This window comes from Marmota monax, unplaced genomic scaffold (assembly GCF_021218885.2).
Source record: "Marmota monax isolate L192 unplaced genomic scaffold, Marmota_monax_Labrador192_F-V1.1 WCK01_AAM20220418_F8-fsc00073, whole genome shotgun sequence".
NCBI lineage: Eukaryota > Metazoa > Chordata > Mammalia > Rodentia > Sciuridae > Marmota > Marmota monax.
Genome location: NW_026692846.1, coordinates 209,251 through 231,562, shown reverse-complemented (window position 1 = coordinate 231,562; position 22,312 = coordinate 209,251). Strand labels below are relative to the sequence as shown.

The 22,312-nt window shown below is 48.7% G+C and overlaps 1 protein-coding gene and 1 long non-coding RNA gene across 15 annotated transcripts; one reads left to right on the top strand and one right to left on the bottom strand.

The window, feature by feature from the left end:
* Window positions 1-8,058: 8,058 nt before the first annotated feature.
* Znf7 (zinc finger protein 7) lies at window positions 8,059-17,006 on the bottom strand. 13 transcript variants are annotated; one of them, XM_046449211.2, is made up of 6 exons: window positions 16,812-17,006; window positions 14,961-15,004; window positions 14,431-14,590; window positions 13,015-13,131; window positions 10,135-10,260; window positions 8,059-10,013 (listed from the first exon to the last, which is right to left on the bottom strand). In XM_046449211.2, the coding sequence occupies exons 2-6, from the start codon at window positions 14,961-14,963 to the stop codon at window positions 8,251-8,253; spliced, it is 2,169 nt and encodes a 722-aa protein (XP_046305167.1). In that variant the 5' UTR covers window positions 14,964-15,004; window positions 16,812-17,006; the 3' UTR covers window positions 8,059-8,250. The 13 variants fall into 13 exon arrangements, with proteins under 13 accessions (XP_046305167.1, XP_046305170.1, XP_046305160.1 ...); XM_046449214.2 differs by having other exon boundaries at window positions 14,431-14,557; XM_046449204.2 differs by adding an exon at window positions 16,334-16,466 and having other exon boundaries at window positions 14,431-15,004; window positions 16,812-16,925.
* Window positions 16,950-19,554, top strand: LOC124095846 (uncharacterized). 2 transcript variants are annotated; one of them, XR_006852652.2, is made up of 3 exons: window positions 16,950-17,363; window positions 17,636-17,773; window positions 18,416-19,554. It is a non-coding gene; the product is annotated as an uncharacterized LOC124095846 (long non-coding RNA). The 2 variants fall into 2 exon arrangements; XR_006852653.2 differs by having other exon boundaries at window positions 16,951-17,363; window positions 18,431-19,554.
* The last annotated feature ends 2,758 nt before the right edge of the window (window positions 19,555-22,312 follow it).

Here is a 22,312-nt window from a genome sequence, read left to right as displayed (position 1 = left end):
TTGAGATAAGTGTATTTAAATATAAATTTGCTTTCAAGAGAGAATACAACCTTTAAGTAATCTTTAATTCTCAAAGTTATTGTACAAACTTTATAAGATGATAAACAAATATAATTCTGTCTAGAGAAATATCCAAGGACTTTAACTATATTTTCATTGAGACATTTCTTATCAAAAATTTGTTTAGATTCTAAGGTTTTCAGAAATTGTTCCAAAGTATAACCAGGAAAAACTGTAAAAGAAAAAGATGCTTCAACAGAATGGAAGCACATTTTGGAGATCCTAAAAAGAAGAAATCATCTTTGGGTGAAGCAAGGTCCTTATATTCTAGATTTTAATGATAAAAGTATTTTCCTAAATAGAAAGATCTTTATATAACTATCTAGACAGATGATATAGAAAGTTAAAACAATTAAAAAAAAGATTTATATGTCCTGGAATGACTATAAAAATTTTAACTGATTAATTCAAGGCTATTTCAGGCTATTTCCCTGATTTAACTATGCTGATGTGAGCTGAGATTTTGTCCATATTTTGACATGATAAAGACCTATTAAGATGTTAAGTTTATTTCCTTTAAGGAAGGTCTTTATTGTCTAATGATTATTACTGTTTAAGGCAAGGATTAATTTTGGTGAATAAATTCTCATCCTTGATTAAACACTAAATATGTTAAATTGCTGATTTATGTCCCAATTTTGACAATTCTCCTTGAAGACTAAATTTGATTTATTCAAAGACACTGCTGATTCTTACATATTCTGCTTGTTGGATAATTATGAGATTTGGGAGAACATTTTACTAAGACTAAGGTATTCCAAATTAAAGTCATATGTTAGTTTTGAGCAATAAAAGTTACAAACCTTGTTAAAAATTCATTAGTATTATATAAGTTCTCTGATTGGACCTATTACCCATAAAAATATGCTAAAACTTATATATTACTCCCTACACTGGGAAGTAACCTTAATCATATTTTCTAAAAGACAATTAAGAGACACCTATTTAACAGATAATATTCTAAAATATAGATATTTTGAGACCTTTTCTCAGAGAGAGATTGAGGGTTCTTTCTAAATTGTTAAGATAAATTAACTAGTCTATATTGGAAAATTACAATAATCAATGAAAGGTAAATCTATTCTTATCATTTAAATACTTGTACTATTATCTATAACTTAAATCCATGATACTATGGCTTATGCGAAGCCTTTACTCAATTTTATTAAATAAAGAGATGGGGGAAAATAGAACCCTAGAGACACACACTAGATATTAAAAAATATTTCAAAATTTTCTTAATTGTAATATTGAGAATCTCACTGCTGCTGAACATGAGATTTCCAAGGAGAGTTTAAACCAGTCATCATGAAAATGACTGAGAAACCTGGCCCAGGAAGGTGAATTTCCAGCTGCAGAGTTCACAACCATGCAGCTTCACGAGCTCATCACGTAAGTAAAAATCATGAAGAGACTTCTATGGACCCATTTCCCAGGTCTGTTTTTAATGTACATTGTAGTGTGGACTGGAAAGTCCACCAATGAAACTAGATGAATTGTGCTGATGGTAATGGCCAGTTATCCCTAGCTGTTGATCCTATGGTAACAGGCTGTCTGGGAGTATCCTTTGAGAAAAAGACAGCATATCAGAAAACTGAACCAGCCAATCATGCTGGTCCTTAGAGATTAAGACTATATTTACCTGTTTGAACAATTGTCAGAAAGATTACTAAAATAGATTTTTCCTATACAGACCAGTTATTTACATAGAATATCCACCAATGTATTGTCACCCTAATCATTCTACAGTAGAAACTGGCACCTTTCCTAAGTGGATGGATTGTGCATGTCAGTAGAACACAAGATATCTAGAAATAGTGGATATTTTATGCTGGTCTCTAAAATGGACAAGAACAATCACATGAGGATGCCATAATTCCTAGAAACTTTTAACTCTCAGTGAGATGGCACCCAAAAGGATGTTTTTATGTTTGACTTCTGCCTTCAAAATATTTACATTACTGACAGACCTAATAAACTCCCTAAATGTGAGAATTGAGAGGAAGAATGATGAATATCCTGTAGCCTGTAAGCATCCAACTTATCTTATTGTATCACTAGTTATTGCCAGCTGATATTTCAGAGCTATAATAAGCTAAATTTAATATTCAGGCTTTGAAACAGGTGCATGTCAATTAACCAGAACTAGGCAAGCTGCTGGTCTCATGATCCTTAAAGTGACTAAATGTTATTCCTTGCTTGTACAATTACAGCCTTTATGGTATGTCTCAAACTTACAACATATTGGGTTTTCTTAATATTTGACTTAAATTACTTCCAAGATCCTTCATAGTCAGAGAAGTGCTGATGGAAAGATGGGAACTAAATTAAAATGCTCTAGAAGCCACTGTAATAAACATTGTGACTGAGCCCTCTGCTCTATGGTTTATGGAAAGGCTTAAATGCCATGCCAAATGAAAACGTTTGTGTTACTATGGCCAAACACAATGCTTCCCAATAAAATTGGGGAAAAATTAAGAATTTCTGATGAGTGTTTGACAGAGTAATAATAACCCGAATCTTCCAAGTTGATTGTGTTACTGAAATGATATGTTTTCTACTAATTTCCTTTTGCGTTTCCATAGTGGATCATGATGATCTCGAACCAAGAATCCAGTGACTGAAAGATATAATTCCCCAGTTGCTTTTTTTTATATTAAGAAAGGGGGACTATGTGGGGTAGCCACTCTGAATGATTCGCACCTTCTATCCTGTAATGGTCAATTATACCTATATGTTGATTGGCTTTGACTGGTCACTACATCTCATAGTGATCTGGACATTGCCCTGGTCCAGGAAGTTTGAGGGCATATCTTCAGATGTAGGCATCACCCATGGAGTTGAGCTACACTCACCTGTTCCTTTGTAATATTACCCCTTTGCCCTGTTTGGGATAGAATGTTCCATGGAAACTACCTTTGTGTGTCCCCCTTCTCTTGCTCTGCCTTTGGGTGTGGCCTTCCTAGATGTCAGTCAACCTGCTGACAGCAGACATTAGGAAGCTAGATTCAACCCCCTGAAACCTGACCCCTTGCCTCATTTGAATGGCTTCTCCTTAATAAAGGGGTTCAGCACGTGCTCTCTCCCTCTCTTTCTGTGGACCCTTAAGGTCAGAGGAGCCATCACAGGACCTAAAGAAAAAGGTATCTCTGTCTTGTGTGATTATTTAGTGCAGCCCAGTTCACTTGGAATGACCCTGAGTGTTTTAGTCATGAAAAATGCGACAGTAAAGGTGGGTCTTCATCCCTTCATCAAGGAAGAGGGCACTAATCCTGGCTAAGTGGGTAAGAGCCCACGTGCCTCCAGAACATGCTTACAGCTGAGACTAGTGCCATGGGCCAGTTTCACTCCTCTCTCCTTTGTAACCCTGCCCATTCTGCCCTTTTTAGGATAGAACTTTCTAAAGAACAAGAGTCCTCCCAATAAAAGCCGACTTCCAAACATGCTCTCTCTCTTACCAGTCTCATGACTTTCTCTTTTGGGGATCCTGAGGCAGAGAGCGAAGGAGCCATCCTGAAGCTTTTGTAAAGGTAATTTGTGTCTGTTTTATTTGTTGTTCCTGCAAATTCACATGAGCAATCTTAAGTTCAGCTGCCCGCGCAGGCCGGCAGGGGGGTGGGGGGAGCGGCACCGACCTGGAGTGCACACTCCAGGATTGGAGCCTGAGCTCCTGCCAGGGTCAGCTCTCAAACAAATGATTAGGAGGCTCTTTGGGCCCCTGAAGGACTTGCTGGGTAGAGAAGAGCTGAGTGGAAGGCACATGCTGGAAGGACAAGAAGCTTGCCTGAGGTCCAGCCCTGAGCATGCCTGCTGTCCCAGCTCCCATGCAGTGGTGAGGCAGGCACCTGGGAGCCGTGAGGATGGGGCAGAGGACAGCACACAGCGTGAGCGCAGCCCTAGCCAGTGGCTCCTCTTCTGGCCCATCTCACCACCCTGACAGGCCCCTGGGTGCTGAACTCACTTCTTATGCGCTGGAACCTACCCTTCTACCACTGCTCAAGCCAAGTGCACTGGGCAGTTAGATGAGGGAACAGCTGTGATCCCAATCCTGGGGAACCTGGGCAAGGCTGGCAGAAGCACTGGAAGCACACATTGAGACCTTGCATGCATCTTGGTGCATTCTCTTGGGCCAAGAGGGACCTAGAGGCAAGTAAAGCACCAACTCAGAGTGGCTCACAGAACAAGCTGCAAGTTGGAGGTGAGTTGGGAAGGAGAGCAGTTGTGGCTGGTTCCTGGGTGACAGGAGAGGGCCTGGTGCCTAGGGCACTCTGGGTAGCCTCAACCCACTTACCCTTATCTTCAAAACACCCAGGATGTTTCTTCCACTATCCCAGAGGTGCATAATGTGTGCATTCCAGAGGCCTGAGGAGGAAGCTCAGATGCCCTCACAGCCAGGGCCCCCAGGCTCAGGACTAAGCTGTCTGCCCAGAACAGGCCAGGCTGAGTACCAGTGTGTGTAGACCGACATGGGATGGGAGACTGCTGGGCCTCTTCCTTCTGCCTCCCACACACTTTCCATGCTGCTCTTCACCAGGTTTCCTGTAAAAGAGCCAAGGAGTCCCAAAGTGTGTCCTGCTCTAGATAGACCTCATTCTGCTCTGAGAAAGCATCTCTTCACCTTTCATTTCCTAATAAAGCTCTTCCTCTGCTAAAACCTAATACATTTTCTTGAGCCTGGAAGATCCAAGCAGGGGTCTCCTTGGCCTTTGGAGGGACTTCCTTGAGCCCCCTGATGGTGACACCCTGGCTGGGAAAGGCCACTCCAGGAGTACTGGGCCTAAGCCACTGGAAGGATGCAGATGCCATTTCCTGCACCAAGAGACTCCACATGGAGGTGGGGAAACAGGTGCCTTTAACAATGACAGCAGCTAACATGCACCCCATGTTCAGTGTTGTATGTTCTATATCTCGACAGATCTTTAATTTCACAGTTATCCTCAAAGTAGTCAGTAACCCTATTACTGATACCAGAGAGAGTAATTAATTCACCCAGGCCCTCACAGGAGGGAGGAAGGCCATCTGGCCTTTACCACTGTTAGAGCCCATCTCAGTAAGGTTTGCTGAAAGAAATTTAAGGTACCCACTCTTGGCCTTAGCACCATCATCTTGGAAACCTCTGCATCATGAGAGCTAAGTGGAGGAAGAAGCAAATGCATAGGCCGAAAAGCAAAAGCAGAAAGATGAAGCAGAGGTCTAAGTAAAATAGCTTGTACACCATGGAGGCCAAAGGAGCAAAAATAAGGACTGCCAGAGGCCAGGATGTTTGTATGAGTTGTTGACTGCCTGATACTCCCCAGATTCTGTCTCGGTGGATGTAGAACCTACATTGCCATCCTGTCACCAAGACCACCACTGAGAGAAGACCCACCTTGCTCATAGCATCCCCCACTGGTTCTTTGCCTGGGAACTTGGGCATTCTGGACTAACTCGTTTCTCAATTGTGTAAAATAAATCATCCCTTCTGCTGTTTTAGCTGAAGAATTAAAAAAAAAAAAAAAAAGGGAGAAAGAAATTGAAGGTATGCAAAACCATTTCAAACAGCACTTTGAGGCCTGGCCCAGTCTCCATCCCCTACCTCAGGAGGTATCCATGGAAGGGACTCAGCTTCAAGGCCTCTGCCAGACAGCCAGGGTGTCACCATCAGGGGGCTCAAGGAAGTCCCTCCAAAGGCCAAGGAGACCCCTGCTTGGATCTTCCAGGCTCAAGAAAATGTATTAGGTTTTAGCAGAGGAAGAGCTTTTTAGGAAATGAAAGGTGAAGAGATACTTTCTCAGAGCAGAATGAGGTCTATCTAGAGCAGGACACACTTTGGGACTCCTTGGCTCTTTTACAGGAAACCTGGTGAAGAGCAGCATGGAAAGTGTGTGGGAGGCAGAAGGAAGAGGCCCAGCAGTCTCCCATCCCATGTCGGTCTACACACACTGGTACTCAGCCTGGCCTGTTCTGGGCAGACAGCTTAGTCCTGAGCCCGGTGATCTGCACCTGAAGTGACAGTTGGTCCCTGCTTATGGAAGAAAACAAAGCCAGATGCTGAAGATAGTAGAAACAGGTTTACTCAGAGACCACTGCAACAGAGGAAAGAGAGGTCTGTGCAGAACTGGCCTCGACTAAGACCCTTGCAGAAAAGGCTAGGAGAGTAGGGAACAGAAAGGCCAAGCAGCCAGGAAGGTGGAAAACCGCAGAAGAGACAAAACAAAATCAATAAAGACAACAAACCGTCCGAGTTGCTTAACTGATGCTCATCGAGCCTTCAGCAGGGTGGCAGGCAGTAAGGTCCACCTTCTCATGGGACTGGAAGCAGTCTCCCTGTGTGCTCCATGTCAGAGTAGCCCTAGGCCCTGGGAGGTAGAAAGCTGCACAAAGCAAGCTCACTGAGCCCTCATTGCCAATTCTTCTGAGTCCTGAGACGAAACACAGTCATATCAACATGTTCTGTGAGGCAGAGTCACCATCTAGACAGGCAGCTAGCGACACTAAGCTGGAGCCCAATAGCTGCCCTGGGCAGATGCAGTCAAGATTACACATGCTCCACTGATAGGCAATCTATCTGGGTTACATCCCTCAGGCACAAGGACAGTCCCTGGGCAAAGCTCTGAAGCACACTGCTATCAAGGAAGAGGTCACTAACCCTGGCCTAAGTGGGTAAGAGCCCACATGCCTCCAGAACATGCTTACAGTTGAGACTAATGCCATGGGCCAGAACGTATGCCAGTACTGCAGTGGGTCTCATGTACTTTGGGGAAGCCTGTGCGTTGTGGTCTCAGTTGCTCTGAGACAAATTCAAAACATGCCCAACCTGACAGATTCACCAGAGTGGTTGGTGGAGCAGCAGGTTCTTGTGAAGTCAGTTTCAGTCACTGTCACAATCATGAGCTGTGGACAGCCCAAGCCTTCCTATGGTGTCTTGTGTGATCCAGGAGTGACAGGCCAATGTGCTTTACCCAGACCACCTCTCAAGGTTGTGTTGGCAGGAAAAATCCTGAATTAAAACCCCAGCTCCTTGGGGCTGGGTCTACAGCTCAGCAGTAGAGCGCTCATCTCACACATTCAAGACACTGAGTTCAATCCTCAGCACCACATAAAGATAAATAAAGGTATTAAAAAACAAAAACAAAAACAAAACCCAGCTCCCACCAGAGCAGGCTCTTACCACTCACCAGGAAGGTGGCTACTCCCCCTTTGTTTCTCAGCTGGCATGTGTACCCATGTGTACCCACCACCCACCCACCCACCCAGGTGGCATTCAGAGAAGCCGAGAAGCCCTGGCCACTACTGTAACCTGCTTTCCATCTCCAGATCTATTGAGAAGCAGTGGGCTCTCCATGGCTTCCAGAAAGGGCACATTCTTTGGCTCTCTCAGTCCTTGCAGTTTTTGGTTCAGGCTGAGAAGTTTCAAGAAAATGTGCCACACAGCACAAATGCATCTTGACCTCTCCAGGTGTGTCCCCTGCAAAGTGGGGCACTGGACCAAACAAGATGGTTCTCCAACCCAGGGCCCTGTGTCTACCCACTGTCACAAGTGCTTATCCTCTGCCAGGGACAAAAAGATGGGTTCCTTACATCAACAGTACACATTTTCAGGTAAGCAAAAAGCTCCAAGTTTCAGGGAGGCAGAAAGATCCTGGGTCACACAGCAAGCTCCTGGACAACAGGTGTGACTTTTGAGACCCTTGCTCCATGAATGCCAGCTGCAACCACACTGAGGGACAGACTCGGGACCCAGCCTACCTCTTAAGGGGATAGGGCTAGCCCTGGGTGGCTCTACCCAGGGATGACTTTTAAGAGAAGCTGTCAGGCAAAGTAGTCAGAAGTGAATTCTAGGAATGCCACTTCTGGATGTCTTCTAACAGTGCAAACATGTCCTCATTGTTGAAGCCCCTTTGAGGTGACTTCCTTAACCTGCTATGTGGCAGGGCTCATATGGTCCCCCTCATGCCTGCTCCTCTAAGTGGGCCCTTGGCCCTGCCCTCTATAAACTCAAAACTACAGACACCACCCTGAGTGTGAGGGGTATAGGCTTTATTTAATGGGTAAATAAACATTTTGCATGAAGCAGGACATTCTTAACAGCAATTCTGAATCCATCCCAACACTCTACTTTCCTGCCAGTATAAATGACCTCATGTAACATAAGCAAGTTAAGGCTGCAGGTTTACTCACATCTATTCATTCCTACAGATGGAAGGTCTATCACATGTGTGTTTTCTGATGTTGTGTAAGCCTTGAGCTACGGTTAAAAGCTTTGCCACAGTCGTTGCACTTGTAAGGCTTCTCTCCGGTATGAATCCTCTGGTGTATGATCAGATGTGAGCGCCACCTGAATATCTTCTCACAGTCACCACACTGGTGCAGTTTCTTTATGGTGTTAACCTTTTTACGGCTCACGAAGGTGGAACCTTCCAGGGTGTTCCCATATTCATAGTACCATTGGGCTCTAGTGTGTATTCTCTGGTGTTCGATAAGATAAGAGCTCCGACTGAAGGCCTTTCCACATTCGCTACACTCGTAGGGCTTCACTCCTGCATGAATTATCTGGTGTTGGAAGAGGGTTGAGTTCTGACTGAAGGCTTTCCCACATTCAGTGCACTTGTAGGGCCTCTCCCCGGTGTGCACCCTCTGGTGGATGGTGAGCTGCGTGCTCATACTGAAGGCCTTCCCACACTGGAGGCACTCATAGGGCTTCTCTCCCTTGTGGATCCTCTGATGGTAGATGAGGCTGGAGCTCTGGCTGAATGCTTTCCCACAGTCGTGGCACACGTAGGGCTTCTCTCCAGTGTGGATCCGCTGATGCTGGATGAGGTGTGAGCCCTGAACAAAGCCTTTCCCACACTCGTCACATTTGAATGGCTTTTCTCCAGTGTGAGTTCTCTGGTGGCGAATGAGTCGTGAGCTACACCCGAAGGCTTTTGTGCACTTATTGCATTTATAAGGCTTCTCTCCAGTGTGAATCAGCTGGTGCTGGCTCAGGCGAGAGATCCACCGGAAAGCCTTCCCGCACTCGTTGCACTTAAAGGGCTTTTCCACAGTGTGACTTGTCTGATGCACAACAAGGCTTGGGCTCTCTGAGGCTCTGAGCATCTGAGATCTCTCCCCGGCGTGCATCCTCTGGTGCTGAGCAAGAGTTGAGCTCTGGCTGAAGGCCTTGCCACACTCCTTGCACAAGTAGGGTCTCTCTCCGGTGTGAGTTCTCTGGTGTCTGACTAGTTGAGACTGCTGGCTGAAAGCCTTCCCACACTCCCGGCAGCCATAGGGCCTCTCTCCTGTGTGGATCCTCTGATGATGGATGAGGCTGGAGCTCTGACCGAACGCTTTCCCACATTCCTCACACCTGTATGGTTTCTCTCCAGTATGAATTCTCTGATGCTGAATAAGTTTTGAGCTCAGGCGGAAGGCTTTTCCACATTCCACACACTTGAATGGTTTCTCCCCAGTGTGGATTCTCTGGTGTTGATTAAGCTGTGAACACAGCCTGAAGACTTTTCCACACTCCTCACACTCGTATGGCTTCTCGCCACAGCAGTTACTTGAAAGTTTCCCCTGAAAGCAGCCAGACAATTGTTTTTGGCATTCTTGACAGCAGTTAGGCTTCTCTTGTACACTAATTTCCTGGTATGGAGCCAGATCTGGAGTGTGTCCAAAGTCTCTGCCGCACACCTGGCATTGCTGTGACATCCCTTGAGCACCAGCTCTCTGACCTTTACCAGGCTGACAGCTGAGGCCACTGGCCCCCAGCTCCTTGGATTCCTGTGTAGTGTCCTTGGTGAAGGTTTTGGGAGCCAGGGTCCCCTGAATCAAACACTGTTTCTGGAGAAGGGAGCCCCTTTCTCTCAGCACAGGGCTGCTTGGAAGTCTCTCTGACCAGACCTCAGAATTGGAAGTGTCTGCAGAGCCAGGACCCTGAGGCTTCAGAAGGTCCATGTCCCCCTGCTCATGTGCAAGCCTAACAGTAGAATCTGAAATAAACAGGAAATGAAAATACTCTATATGTACTGAGCTCACAGAAAGGACAAAGACTGAAGTAGTGGGGAAGGCCAGCCCTTCCTAGGATGGGCTGCATGGAGCACTGCTACACACCCCAAGGGGAGATGTATGCGAGAAGATGTACTTGGAGAGGCCTCATACTTGGCTTCATTGATGCTTTTTGGTCCACAGTGGTGAAGTGCTCCTCTCTGCTAGGCAGAATGCTGGGAGTTGCATGACCTAAGAGGAGTTTGTGAGAAGAGGTACATCCCAGGGGCACTGTGAAGAATGCAAAACGGGACTGGACAAAGCCAGCCTGAAGGTGGAAAGTTTGCCAACAAGGATTCTCAGACGGAGTCGGAGGCCCCCAGCATCCCAGCTGGTAAATGGGAAGGTAGAAAAGGGTCTGACCTATGAATAAGGGAATGGGCAGGAATGGGAGACTGAGGCTCTAGAGCTGCAGGGGGGTTACCCAGGGAGCTCAGAAGAGGGCAGAGTGCCTGGGCTGCCCATGGCTACTCTCTGCTCCCTCCAGCTGCCACTTATTTGCACCTGACACTCCTTGCTAGGCTGGAAGCTGAGTGGTCACACCCAGCAGACCACACTGACTTCCCTTTCCCTGTGACAGGTTTCTGGAGGGTCCAACCCATCAGTCGCCCAGGAAGCCTTCCTGACATCTGCTTTCCTCCTGGACTTTCCTTCAGACTCCTGTCCTACTCCAAAATCCCAGAGAGCACCTCTGTTGAAACCACACTTCTCCATGATCATAATCACACAGTCACAGTCACAGTTACAATCAGCCTGGTTCCACCCACGGCAAATTCACAACCCAGTCAGGGCTTCAGCCTCACAGCTCTGTTCACTCCTAACCATTAGTGGCTGGGTTTCCAGCTTCCAGTGATTTCCATGTCTTCCAGAAAGGGGTCCCACCTACCTAACTCTTCTGCATGATGGGAACAGATCCCAGTGGTTCCTAATTGGTCTTCCACAACCCAGTGAGGTTGGCAGAAGCCTCACTCACGGGAGGCAGACTGGCTCAGAGCTGAGCAGCTTGCACAAGGCCATGATGATGAGGACAGCATTTGGAGCCTTGAGGAAGCCTTCCCCCACCCCAGCCTCACAGAAAAGCTGCTCCCTGGGCAGGGCTTGCTCATCCCTCCTCCAAAGCCTTCCTCTGCCTGGAGGTGAGAAAGCAGGACACTAAGACTCCCAGCAAGTACTGCTCCTGCTCTTCCCCCTGCCAGAAACTCAAGAGGACCAAAAGAGAGTGAGATGCATCCCTGGTAAGGTTAAGGCCTGGTGGAAATGCCCAGGTCTTGGGCTACCCAGAACCAAGCAGCTCACAGTCACTTGCAACCACCAACCAAAGGACCAGGACATCATAGACAACCTGGCTATGCTCATATTTTCCACGCTCTGGGTCCCTGTGTATACATCCAAAAGAGGCTTGGTGTACATTTCCCAGTTCTGCCCTGACCCTGCACAACACCAGGCCATGGTCCCACCTTGTCCTGCTGCCCAGCCTCCTGAAGCCTCCTCTCTCGGCAGCCTCTGACCTCCTTGCCTGGCCCATTTCTCTCTGACTCTATTTAACACTGACAGCTCCTGCATAGTACCCCTGTAACTGAAGCTCAAGGTCCTCTCCCCTTCCCTGGAACATGAAGGTCCTTCTCCAGCAAACTCTGGGCAATCCCTGGGAAAAGGCAAGCACTGTGAAAAAGCAAAGCCTCTTTGGAAGAGGGAACACATGTCCTCCCAGAGCAAAGGCACAGCAGTGCCTGACTTATGACTCTCGTCACTATCTGGGAACAAGGAGCTAGGAGTCACACATTGGGGGGCTCTGGTGGTAGGCAAGGGCATGGGGAGGGACTGCTGCAGATCCACCCTCTGTTCCCTCTAGTCCCCTTCAATATCTGATGCCAGCTGTGACCAGTCGGGGACAAAGAACTTGCCTGAGCATTTCCTTTACTCCATGCCTCTGGTTGTGTGCTCCTGTATACCGTACTCTAGGGCCCACAATCTTGTCCTGAGACCACTATGGGTTACCCTGTGTTTGCTTCATCCCCTTATGGGTACAACTTGCTGCACATAAACCTATCAAGCTGTCGTACTCTGCCCACTGCAGCTGGCTTTTCTGCCACATTGTGCTCTCCACAACCTTCCTCCACCATGCAGGCACCTTACTCGGAGGCTTGGTTTTAACTGGCCACCCTCCAGCTTTGTCTCCTCCCCGGGGAGGATCAGAAGGAACCTTTGCAGGAGGGGCAGAGGGGAACATGGAAATAGGTTGCTGCACCCATAGTAATTTAACATGAGGATGTCAGGCGGCCCCTAATCCAATAACAATGGTGTTCTTATAAGGAACTGGCTACATAGGACAGACAAACAATAAGAAGGCTGCCAAGTGAAGGAGGCAGGGTCTGGAATGGCACATCTACAAGCCAAGGAACACCAACAACTGCATGAAGTCCCCAATCCTGGAAAAGGTAACAAGGGCCAAGCCCTGCAGACTTCTGGGCTCCACAGTGAGACATTTGTTGTTGATTTGTGTTACTTTGCTGCAGCAGCTGCAGGAGGCCAGTGCACCAGGGTCTGATCTGAGGGCTTGGTTCCCCAGGCCCCAAGAAGTTCCAGAGACAGCAGCAGGGGCAATTTGTTTGAGTAGAGGAAGTGGAAAGCAAAGTTTAATGCTTCCTCAGATCCACAGATTTGTGCCTTTCTCGATAGGTATATTAGTAAAATTAGAAACTGAACAAAATGTGTACAATTTCAAAAAACAAACTTTTTACTGAATGCACAGGTGTTTTGTGTTCTTGCCATTACAGGGAAGTCCCAGACCTGTTGTGCTTCCTTCCACCCCTGTCCTTGCCTATGCCACCCCCAGCAGCCCAGTCAAGCCCTTGGGATTCACCCCAACCTCCCACTTCTCTAGTTCCCACTTTTGGGAAGGCTACTCCTTCCCAAAGGCTCTCTGCTACAGGACCTATACCTCACCTGTCTGGGAGGTCCATGGTGCTTCTGTCCCCTCAACTCCCTGCAGGTCGATAACCCATGGCTCTTGTCCCTGTTCCAACCGAGAGATCAGCTCAGGTTTGAAGACCAGGAATCCTGCTGTGTGTGGTCAGAGAAGGAGATGCTAGGAGCATGGCTAGTGCTTGACATCCCCCCAAAATAAAAAGGGCGAGTTGCCCTCCAGATATTAGCACATACTAGCCAGAAGCGATGATGCACCTTCAGCCCCAGTCACTTGGGAGGCTGAAGTGTTCCAAAAACCAAAGCAACGAAACAGAAACAAACCAAGCAGGAAGCTGGCCCACAGACTCTCAGAAAAGAATAGCGCAGAAATACACTACTTCATATTTTAAGACCATCAACAGGAAAAGGAGGTTGTCAGCAAATCATGTTGGGGAAATGTTTCAATGCTCAGACAAAAATAAAACAGGATTTTTCCTTAACTCCAACACAATGGTGAAGCCTTGATATTAATAAGGAAGATAAGCTATAAAATTCACAGGAGAAAATGTAGGCCATTTCAAAAAGTTTGAAGTAGGGAATAACTAATAAAACCTCAAAGGCATAAGCTATAAGACAAAACCCAAAGTACATTATGTGAAAATGTGACAAGGCTGGGAATGCAGCTCAGTGGCAGAATGCTCACCTAGAAGGCATGAAGCCCTGGCAGGCTCAATCCCCAGTACTGAAAAAAACAAAAAACAAAAAACTAACCAGCGTTACCAAACATGAGAGAAGGGTAAAGGTACAATGTGAATCGGTGTGGTGTTCACCCTTGATATACTGTAAGATAGACTTTGTATAAAATGCTTTCACACCTCTAAACCTCAGGGACATCTTAGAATTGAAATCAGAAGTCTTCCAGCAACTGGTAATAGATGTGACATGCCACTGCTGCCCACACAAGCTGCATTATCTGCTCTGTACACTGTCTTCAAAAAATTTATTCTGGCCAGTCATAGTGGCACATGGCTGCAATCCCATCGACTCAGGAGGCTGAGGCAGACAGATCACAAGTTTGAGGCCAACCTCAGAAACTTAGGTGAAGCCCTCAGCAACTTAGTGAGATTCTGTCTCAAAAAATAAAAAGGGCTGGGGATATAGCTCAGCTGTAAAGTGCCATGCATTCAATCTCCAGTACCAAAAAAGAAAAACAAACATTAATTTAGTAGCTTAAGAAAAAAGAGGCTTTATTAACTCTCAGAATTTCACCTACCCAGTGAGGGCCGAGTCACCTGATATGTGCAAAGTCTGGAACCAGCCTAGCACAGGTTTGAGGCCCCTATTTGGCCCAAGACAGTCTGAGCACTCAGCCTCCCCCACATCTGATGCAGGCCTGGCTGGCTGTGTGGGTGCTGACTGACTGTGCAAGGGAGGGGGACCAAGGTGCCACCTCACCTAGTCCGGCCACGCTGCTGTGGTTCTCCAGCATCACCTCCCTGTAGAGGGCCTTCTGGCCAGAGTCCAAACACTGCCACTCCTCCCGGGAGAAGTGCACAGCCACGTCACCAAATGTCACCGCCTCCTGAAAGGACAAATACCAGCACCCCAGGGATCCCTGGGTGCCAGCCCCATTCTTGCACGGCATCACAGCATATCTCAGGCAGGTGTACCAAGGGGTTGGGCAAGAGTTGCCCAGCTCCTTCCTCCAAAATCAGAGGAAAGGGAAGTTTAAGAGGAGAGGAGGGACCTGGCTCTTGGTAACCATATGACCCTCCCTCTCACAAGCCTCAGATAGGCCGATCTGGCAGAGGTTTGCTCACTGCCTTTGGGGTGCCAAGGGGGGTGCCTGAGTCTGGCAAGAGCCAGTGAGGGCTGAGGGTGGGTCTGGGTCTGCATCCAGGCCCAGGAAGCAGGGTAGATGCCCAAAGTAGGAGGTAGAGGCTTCCCAGAGCAAGTGTGGGAATGGAGGCAGCCAAGCTTCCTACCATGAGGCTTGATGGATGGTGTCCACTGGTCTTGGCTGGGACACCTGCAGGGAATTATGAAAGGGTTAGAGGTCAGGGTGGTAGAAGTTCCTTAACGCCTAAGAAAATCAAGGCGGTACTGTATTTCCTGCACAGCAGGCACATGAGTTGGGTCGAAGCAACCCTGATGCTTAAGTATGTGGCCCCTGAAGCCTTATGCATCTTTCAATGTGTTTGTGTATGATGTCAATCAGTCCACACAGGAGTGGCTGGCATGTACCACACACTCAAATAGGCAAAGGGGAGGCAGTGGTGAATGCACAATAATCCTACCTTCATGGACCAGGCTAGTGGAGGAAGGAACAAAATAACCAAAAAATCATAATCGTGGTAGTGCTGATATGGGGAACTATGAAAACCTTTAACTGGAAAACTGATTTAGGCTGAGTGCAGTGGCACATGCCTATAATCCCAGTGACTCAGGAAGCTAAGACAGCAGGATTGAAAGTCTGAGGCCAGCCTCAGCAACTTAACAACGTCCTTAGCAATTTGGTGAGACCCTGATTCAAAATGAAAAATAAAAAGGACTGTGGAAGTGGCACAGTAGTAAAGTGCTCCTGGGTTAAATCCCCAGTACCAAAATAAAACAAAACAAAACAAATCATTTAGTCTAAAGGGTCACTTCTTCAGGGATCTAGGCCAAGGTGACTGTGGTGGGGAGAACACTCCCGGCAGTATGAACATCATGTGCAAAGGGCCTGAGGCAATTAAGAATAAGATTGAAGGAGCCAGTGAGGGTAGATCACAGGCAGCAGGCATGCAGCAACTGCAGGTTGAAATAGATACAAGACAGGATGATGTACTGCAGGGAAGATAGGATCAAATGCAGGAAGCATGCTCCAAGTACATAAACTCCATCCAGGGATCAGCTATGGCTAGCATCTGTCACCAGGATGGCACCAGCCCCAGAAGTTACTGATGTAGCTAACACCTCAGGAAGTCCCGTGAGAGGTCAGAATGGGAAGTGCTTCTTAGAGGAGCTTTTGGCCAAGAAAGTGGCCCCAGGCCAATGGGACAGGGAGCACGACCCCGGCAGTAGTGACCACTGGAGGGCGATGCTCCTTTGGAGCCTGGACATTTAGGGTGCTGCTGCCAGGGCTGGAAGAGTAAGAGAAAGGAAGGCCTTGAATGGGGGTCCAGACTCGAAGACAGTCTAACCCACCCAACATCAGTGGCACCAATGTTGATGCCACTGTCACCGATTCGAAGCCCTGCAGGAGCAGAAAGTGAGAGGAAAAGACGGGACCCTAGAAGAAGTGATTATGCAGGAAAACCAGGGAGAACTCCGGAGCAGCCCAGGGCGGGAGGGAAAGCGCAGTTAGGGCTCGCCTTACTCAGGCAGGACGCCGGAGTCCGCGAGCAACCTGGGGGTAGCTGCGGGGTTCACACGCTCCACTGCCGCCTCTCGCCGACGGAGTCCAGGGCGGCCGCTGCCCGACCATGTCCTCCGCCCAGCGTTCACCGCCTCTGTAAGCAGCCCAGGCTTCCCTAAGTAGAGGCCAACCCAGCGCGCCGCACCGACTCACCCTACCGGAGGCCAGCCCAAGGCCCGTAAACGCGCGACGCCGCCAGAAACGGGCCTCACTCACGCACCCCGCCCACTTCCGGCCGTTCTGGTCCGCTCGGAGGTTCGGCCGTCTCGGTGGTTCCCAGCCCCGCCTCCCGGGTTTGGGAGGAAGGGGCGGAGCCGGAGCCCGAAGGAGAGGCAAATTGTAGCGCGGTTTAGAGTAGGCCCAAGAGCTGGGCCAGGAGCTCGAGGAATAGGCTAGGGTCTGTGGCGGGCGGGACAGGGGCCACGGGGGTGTCGCTTACCGGGAGGGCGGGACAGGAACCTGTCTGGACTGGACCGTGGGGAAGGCGTGGCGGGGCCAGGAGCCTGAGAGACGCCTGGGTAAGAGGAGGGCGTGAATGAAAACCATAGTGGGCGGGGCCAGACACAAGGGCGGTGGGCAGGGCCAGGAGCCGGAGGGCGGGGCCAGGGTCCGAGGAGGGCGTGGCTGGACTCCGGGCGCGAGTGGAATCGGGGCGGGGCCGGGCATCTCCGCGCGCCCTGGATCGTGGCTCCGGGGCTCCGGCCCCAATTTCTCGCAAGCTGAGCGCACCCCGGGAGAGGAGTCGCCTCGACCGGGCGCACCTCCTGTGGTCAGTCTCGGGCGCTGGTTCCCCACGCCGGCCCTGTCAGGGCGCAGTCGGTCAGCTTTTCATTAGCAGAAAACCCCGGTCGGCACGCCGGCGCCGCGCAGACGTCTCGGTTCAGGGTGAGGCCGTCGCCAGCTCCGGGGCGTGGGCAAGACCGCTTGGGGGCAACAGGAGCCTGTTTCTTGTTGAATGCCGCCGCAGCGTCAGGGAGCGCTGGAACACGTGGTAAGCCCCCCATAAGGAAGGCGGCGTCCCCCTTGCTCTCTCGGACCGAGCCGCCAGCTCAGGCCAGGGCGTCCTCTTGCTGAGCGGGGTCTCCCTGGCTTCACGCGAAACCCCGTCACTTGTGCTGTTGCGGGAGCGCTGAGATCCACTCTCTGCTATCCTCTGGGTCGCCCGCACCCCCGCCACGGGTAGCTCCCAGTATCAGCCTTTCTTGGGATACTCAGGGAGCTTGAGGCACCGTCTGGCTGAACCTGCATGCCTCCCCATTCCAGGCAGTGGTGGACTCTGCTTGACCTTGGGCTGACTCCAGGCTCCCATCAGTGATTAGGGCACTCAAACTCGCCTCACACCGACCAGTGCCCGATCCAAATCCAGATCCCTCTGGACTCAGCCCCCTGCAGGGAGTCCCGGTAAGAGAATGTTCTAGTTCCTCTCCAAGCCCCAAGAAAGCAGTGTACTCCTGCCTTGAGCCTCCAGCAGCTCTCATGCCAGACAAGGAAGCACTGCCCCAGTGCCCTGATGCCTTCACAGAACCTTAGATCCAACCAGGCACATTGGCGTCTCTGGCCTACATGACAGAGCAAGTTTCATAATTCAGGGTCCTGAACTGATGGGGCTTGGCAACCCTGTACCCCAACCTGGCCTGCTCCTGTAAGCAGGGCACACCCAGGATAACACAAGGAGTGCGAGGGGGAGCTGACACATGGGTCTATAGAGAGCCTGACTTAGGATGTCCACAGGGTGGGCACCAGCCCAGTGTTCAGGTGATAGGGCACTGAGGCCCTGAAGGTTCTATTTGGAGGTGGGGAAGGGGGCTGCCTCTTACCTCTGTATCCACTGCAGGACGCTCCAGGGCCTCCACACTGCTTTTTGCTGAGCCGTGGTTCTACTGAGCTATCAGAGACCCTTGCAGGGTTACATTGTTCTCTGGGCCAGCCCGGATCACTTTCCCTTGGATCCATCTGGGCTTGGGGTTTTAGGGCCCCTGGTTCTCCCTGAGTTCTTTTTGTTTCCTGAGTGACACAGAGTGCCTTGACTTAGGATTTGGCCAGCTGTTTTCCCTGTAGGTCTGAATCCAAGTCGGGACCTTGGATGTTCCTAGGCACCCATAAAGCTGCTTAAGTTGTTCCTCAAATATACTGGGAGATAACTCTGTTCCTAAACAGGTAGGAACTAGCCCCAGACTTGAACTAAATCCCTGAAGCCCTCTTCTAAACTCCGTAGCCAGACCCCCCTCCTTGCAGACAAACTTTGGTAGAACCTATCTGGTCTCTAGGAAGCTGGGCCCTGTAAGTTCCCCTAGTAAGTGCTGAAGAATTAGTACTTCTTAACTTGAAATCTCAACTTGGGATGGTTTAGGGCACTCCCTTGTGGGAATCCCCCTATATTGCCCTTGAGGTGTCTCCAGCCTTTGTTTCAGCAGGGTTCCAAGCTGTAAATGTTTCCGGAAACATCCCGACTAAAAAGCTATTTTCAAAGAGATGCTGTATCTCCAGGAGCACATTGGTATCCTGACAGACAAGCCAGAGCTATGCAACTTTAAACAGGCAAGGACAGATGGGGCACTCTAACAAGGCTAGTACTCTCCTGGACCCACTCAAGTCTCACAGTGATTAAAATGTACTAGGGCTTTTTTTAAATCAGGTGTGATAAGACACACACACAGAAATGGATGTAATGAAAGAATTTGGTTTATGGACACAAGTCCCTAGAAACAAGAAGCAGGGCATGCCACACAGGGCCAACTGGGAAGGATCAGGAGTGGTCAGGGCAGAAAGGAGATGGCAGAATATGGCCCAGGGCAGAAATTTACCCCTGGTTTCTGGTTGAAGGACAGATGGTACCCAGATATCTTGTTAGAAAAAACATTTTCTATGCACAGGCACCCATAGAGTTCTGTCCATGTGTTCTACCTTGCATGGTGGGAGCAAAACCATTGTAACAGACTCAACTGCTGAAAATCCAGCAGCTCGGAGGCTGAAGCAGGTGGATTGCAAGTTCAAACCAGCCTCAGCAAGAACAAGGCACTAAGCAACTCAGTGAAACCCTGTCTCTAAATAAAATACAAAATAGGGCTGGGGATGTGGCTCAGTGGTTGAGTGCCCCTGAGTTAAATCCCTGCTATAAAAAAAAAAAAAAGCAAATAGTGACATTTTTCATGATTAATGAAAATAATTTTTTTTAATATTTATTTTTTAGTTTTCGGCGGACACAACATCTTTGTTTGTATGTGGTGTTGAGGATGGAACCCGGGCTGCACGCATGCCAGGCGAGTGCGCTACTGCTTGAGCCACATCCCCAGCCCCTAATGAAAATAATTTCAAAAGTGCCTCCCTGTCCCCAGCACTATTGATAAAGTCAGATTCAACCCCTAGGAAACTGCAGACATGTGCCATGTGAAGTCAACTATTATCATGAAACATGGAAAAGATGTCTAAAAATAAGACAGCTGTTAAATAAATCATGTTTCACACTAAAGAGCAAAGGTACACAGGGATTGTTACCCAATGAGTAGATAAAAATTCTAAGAAGAATGTAACCCCAATTCTTCAAATAAGTGTCTGTACACACTAGCATTAGAAAGACACTGAAAACACACCAAAACATCAATAGTTGCTATCTCTGGAGGCGAGTGTTTTCATTTGGATGTGAGCTGTCCCCTGAAAGCTGACATGTGAGACAATGCAAGAGAGTTTGGAGGGAGAAATGATCGGGTTATAAGCCTAATCAGTGATTAACTGAAGTCATGGGGTATGGATGGAGGAGGCGGGAATTGGGACATGGCTTTAGTGTACATATTTGTATCTGGAGAGTGAGTCTCTCTGCTTCCTGGTCACATGATGTGAGCTGCTTCCCTCTGCCACACTCTCCTGCTATGATGTTCAACCTCACCTTGAGCCCTGAAAAATGGAGCTGGCCTTCAGTGGGCTAAGACCTCCGGAACCATGAGCTCTCAAATAAATTTTTCCTCCTCTGTAGTTGTTCTGGTCAGATCCTTTAGTTACAGCAGCAAAAAAGCTAACTAAAACAGTGGGATAAAGGAAAGTTTCATGTATTTATTCATTTATTTATTTTAGTACTGGGGGTTGAACCTGGAGGCACTAGATCACTGAGTCACATCCCCAGTCCTTTTTATTTTTATTTTGAGAAAGGGTCTTGCTGAGGCTGGCCTTTAACTTTTGATCCTCCTGGCTCAGCCTCCCCAGTTGGTGGGATTATAGGTTGTGCCACCATACTTTTTTTTTTTTTTAATGTAAAATTTGACATTTTCCAAATGTTCTACGATAACATTATGTTTGGAAAAACCATGTTAAGAGCTGTGGCTCAGTGGTAGCACACTTGCCTAGCATGTGTGAGGCACTGGGTTCTATTCGTAAAATAAAGGACTATCAACAACTAAAAATAAATAAATAAATAAACAAACAAATACATAAATGAATAAAAGAAAAACCATGTTAATTTATAAATACGGGTTCTCAAGCCTTCAACTTGGTTCCAGGCTAGCAGTTCTTTCTTCTAGTGATTTTCATAGGCCAAGACAGCCTATCAGAGTTCCTGGGGTTCCTGGGATGAGTGGGCTGGTGAGGAGGGCTCCCTAGGACTTCATATGCCAGTTGGCCCTCAGGGACTTCTTCCCTGAGATTTTAGGGCTTGTGGGCAGGCTTCTCCCCAGCCAGGTCCTTCTGCAGCCACATCCAGCTTGGCATTCCTGAGGCTGGCCTGGGGCTTCACTCCCTGGTTCAGGCTAGGGGAGCTAGCAGACCCTACCTCAAGTCTTGGCTCACTCTCCTGCCCCTTGAAGCAGGGTCACATCTTGGCCAATCTTAGATAAACAGCCGGAAAAACTCAACCTATCATTTTTCTTTCTGATCAGAAGTTAATGTTTGGAAAATAAATGACTTTAAAAATAAATACTTCACCCACAATCCCCACTAGGTCTGTTGGGGATGGCTGGAGAGGCAGCCTTGCTCCACCAGCCTTCAGTCCCACAAGGTCCTGCAACTGTGCCTCACCCCCCAACCTATTCCCAAGCTGCTGAGGAGACCCTGGCCAAGTCCCTGCTGTCCTGGCGTTGTCAGCAGGGGTTCTGGGTGCTTACCCAGAGTGGGCCACCATGCCGCTGGTAATGCTTGCTCAGTGTGTAGCTCCTGCGGAATGCCTCCGTGAAGGGCTTTCTCTTGCGTATGGATCTTCTGGTGTGGGGTAAGGTTGGACTTGCAGCCGAAGGCATTGCCACACTGCCCACGTGAAGGGCCGCTCGCTGGTGTGCACCGCAGGTGCAGGATGAGCAGTGAGTGGTGTTGGTAGGTGTAGGAGACCAACCTCACACATGACTGAGTCATTCCCCGGCTGGGTGCTGAGGCGCTCAGTCACAGAAATTTAGCAGAGCTTTCCTCACCCTTCTTGGATTCGAGGGTTGGTGTCTGGTGCATGGGTGTGTCTTGCTACAGCCCCATGGGTGAAGCTATGCTCACCGTCCCTTTGTAATATAACCCCTTGCCCTGTTTAGGGTAGAATCTTCCATGGAAGTGTCTTGTATGTGTCCCCTTCTCTTACTGTGCCCTTGGGTGTGGCCTACCGAGGTGTCAGTCAACCTGCTGACAGTGGACATCATGAAGATAGACTCAGCCCCCTGAAACCTGACCCCTTGCCTCATTTAAATAACTTCTCAATAAAAGGGGTCAGTGTGTGCTATGGCTCTCTCTCTTCCTGCGTACACTTAAGGTCAGAGGAGCCGTCACAGCGACCCCAAAGAAAAAGGTATTGTGTCTCTTGTGTGGTTATTTTGTGCAGCCAAGTTAGCCCAGCTCAACTGGAGTGACCCCTGAGCCTTTTAGTCAGAAACCTGACAGGTAGGGTCTTCAGCACTCAGCACACTTTAGCTTGGCCTCTGCGGGCGTGCAAGGTGCAGGCCACTTTGCCGGGCGCCCTCCTCCACGTTCAGCCAG

Coding starts and splice junctions, on each gene's coding strand:
- Znf7 (XM_046449204.2), bottom strand. CDS start 14,620: ATGCCGTGCAAGAATGGGGCTGGCACCCAGGGATCCCTGGGGTGCTGG. Junction 10,261..13,014: donor ACCATGGACCTCCCAGACAG/GTGAGGTATAGG, acceptor AACTCCTCTTAG/GTCATGCAACTCCCAGCATT. Junction 10,014..10,134: donor CGCATACATCTCCCCTTGGG/GTGTGTAGCAGT, acceptor TGTTTATTTCAG/ATTCTACTGTTAGGCTTGCA.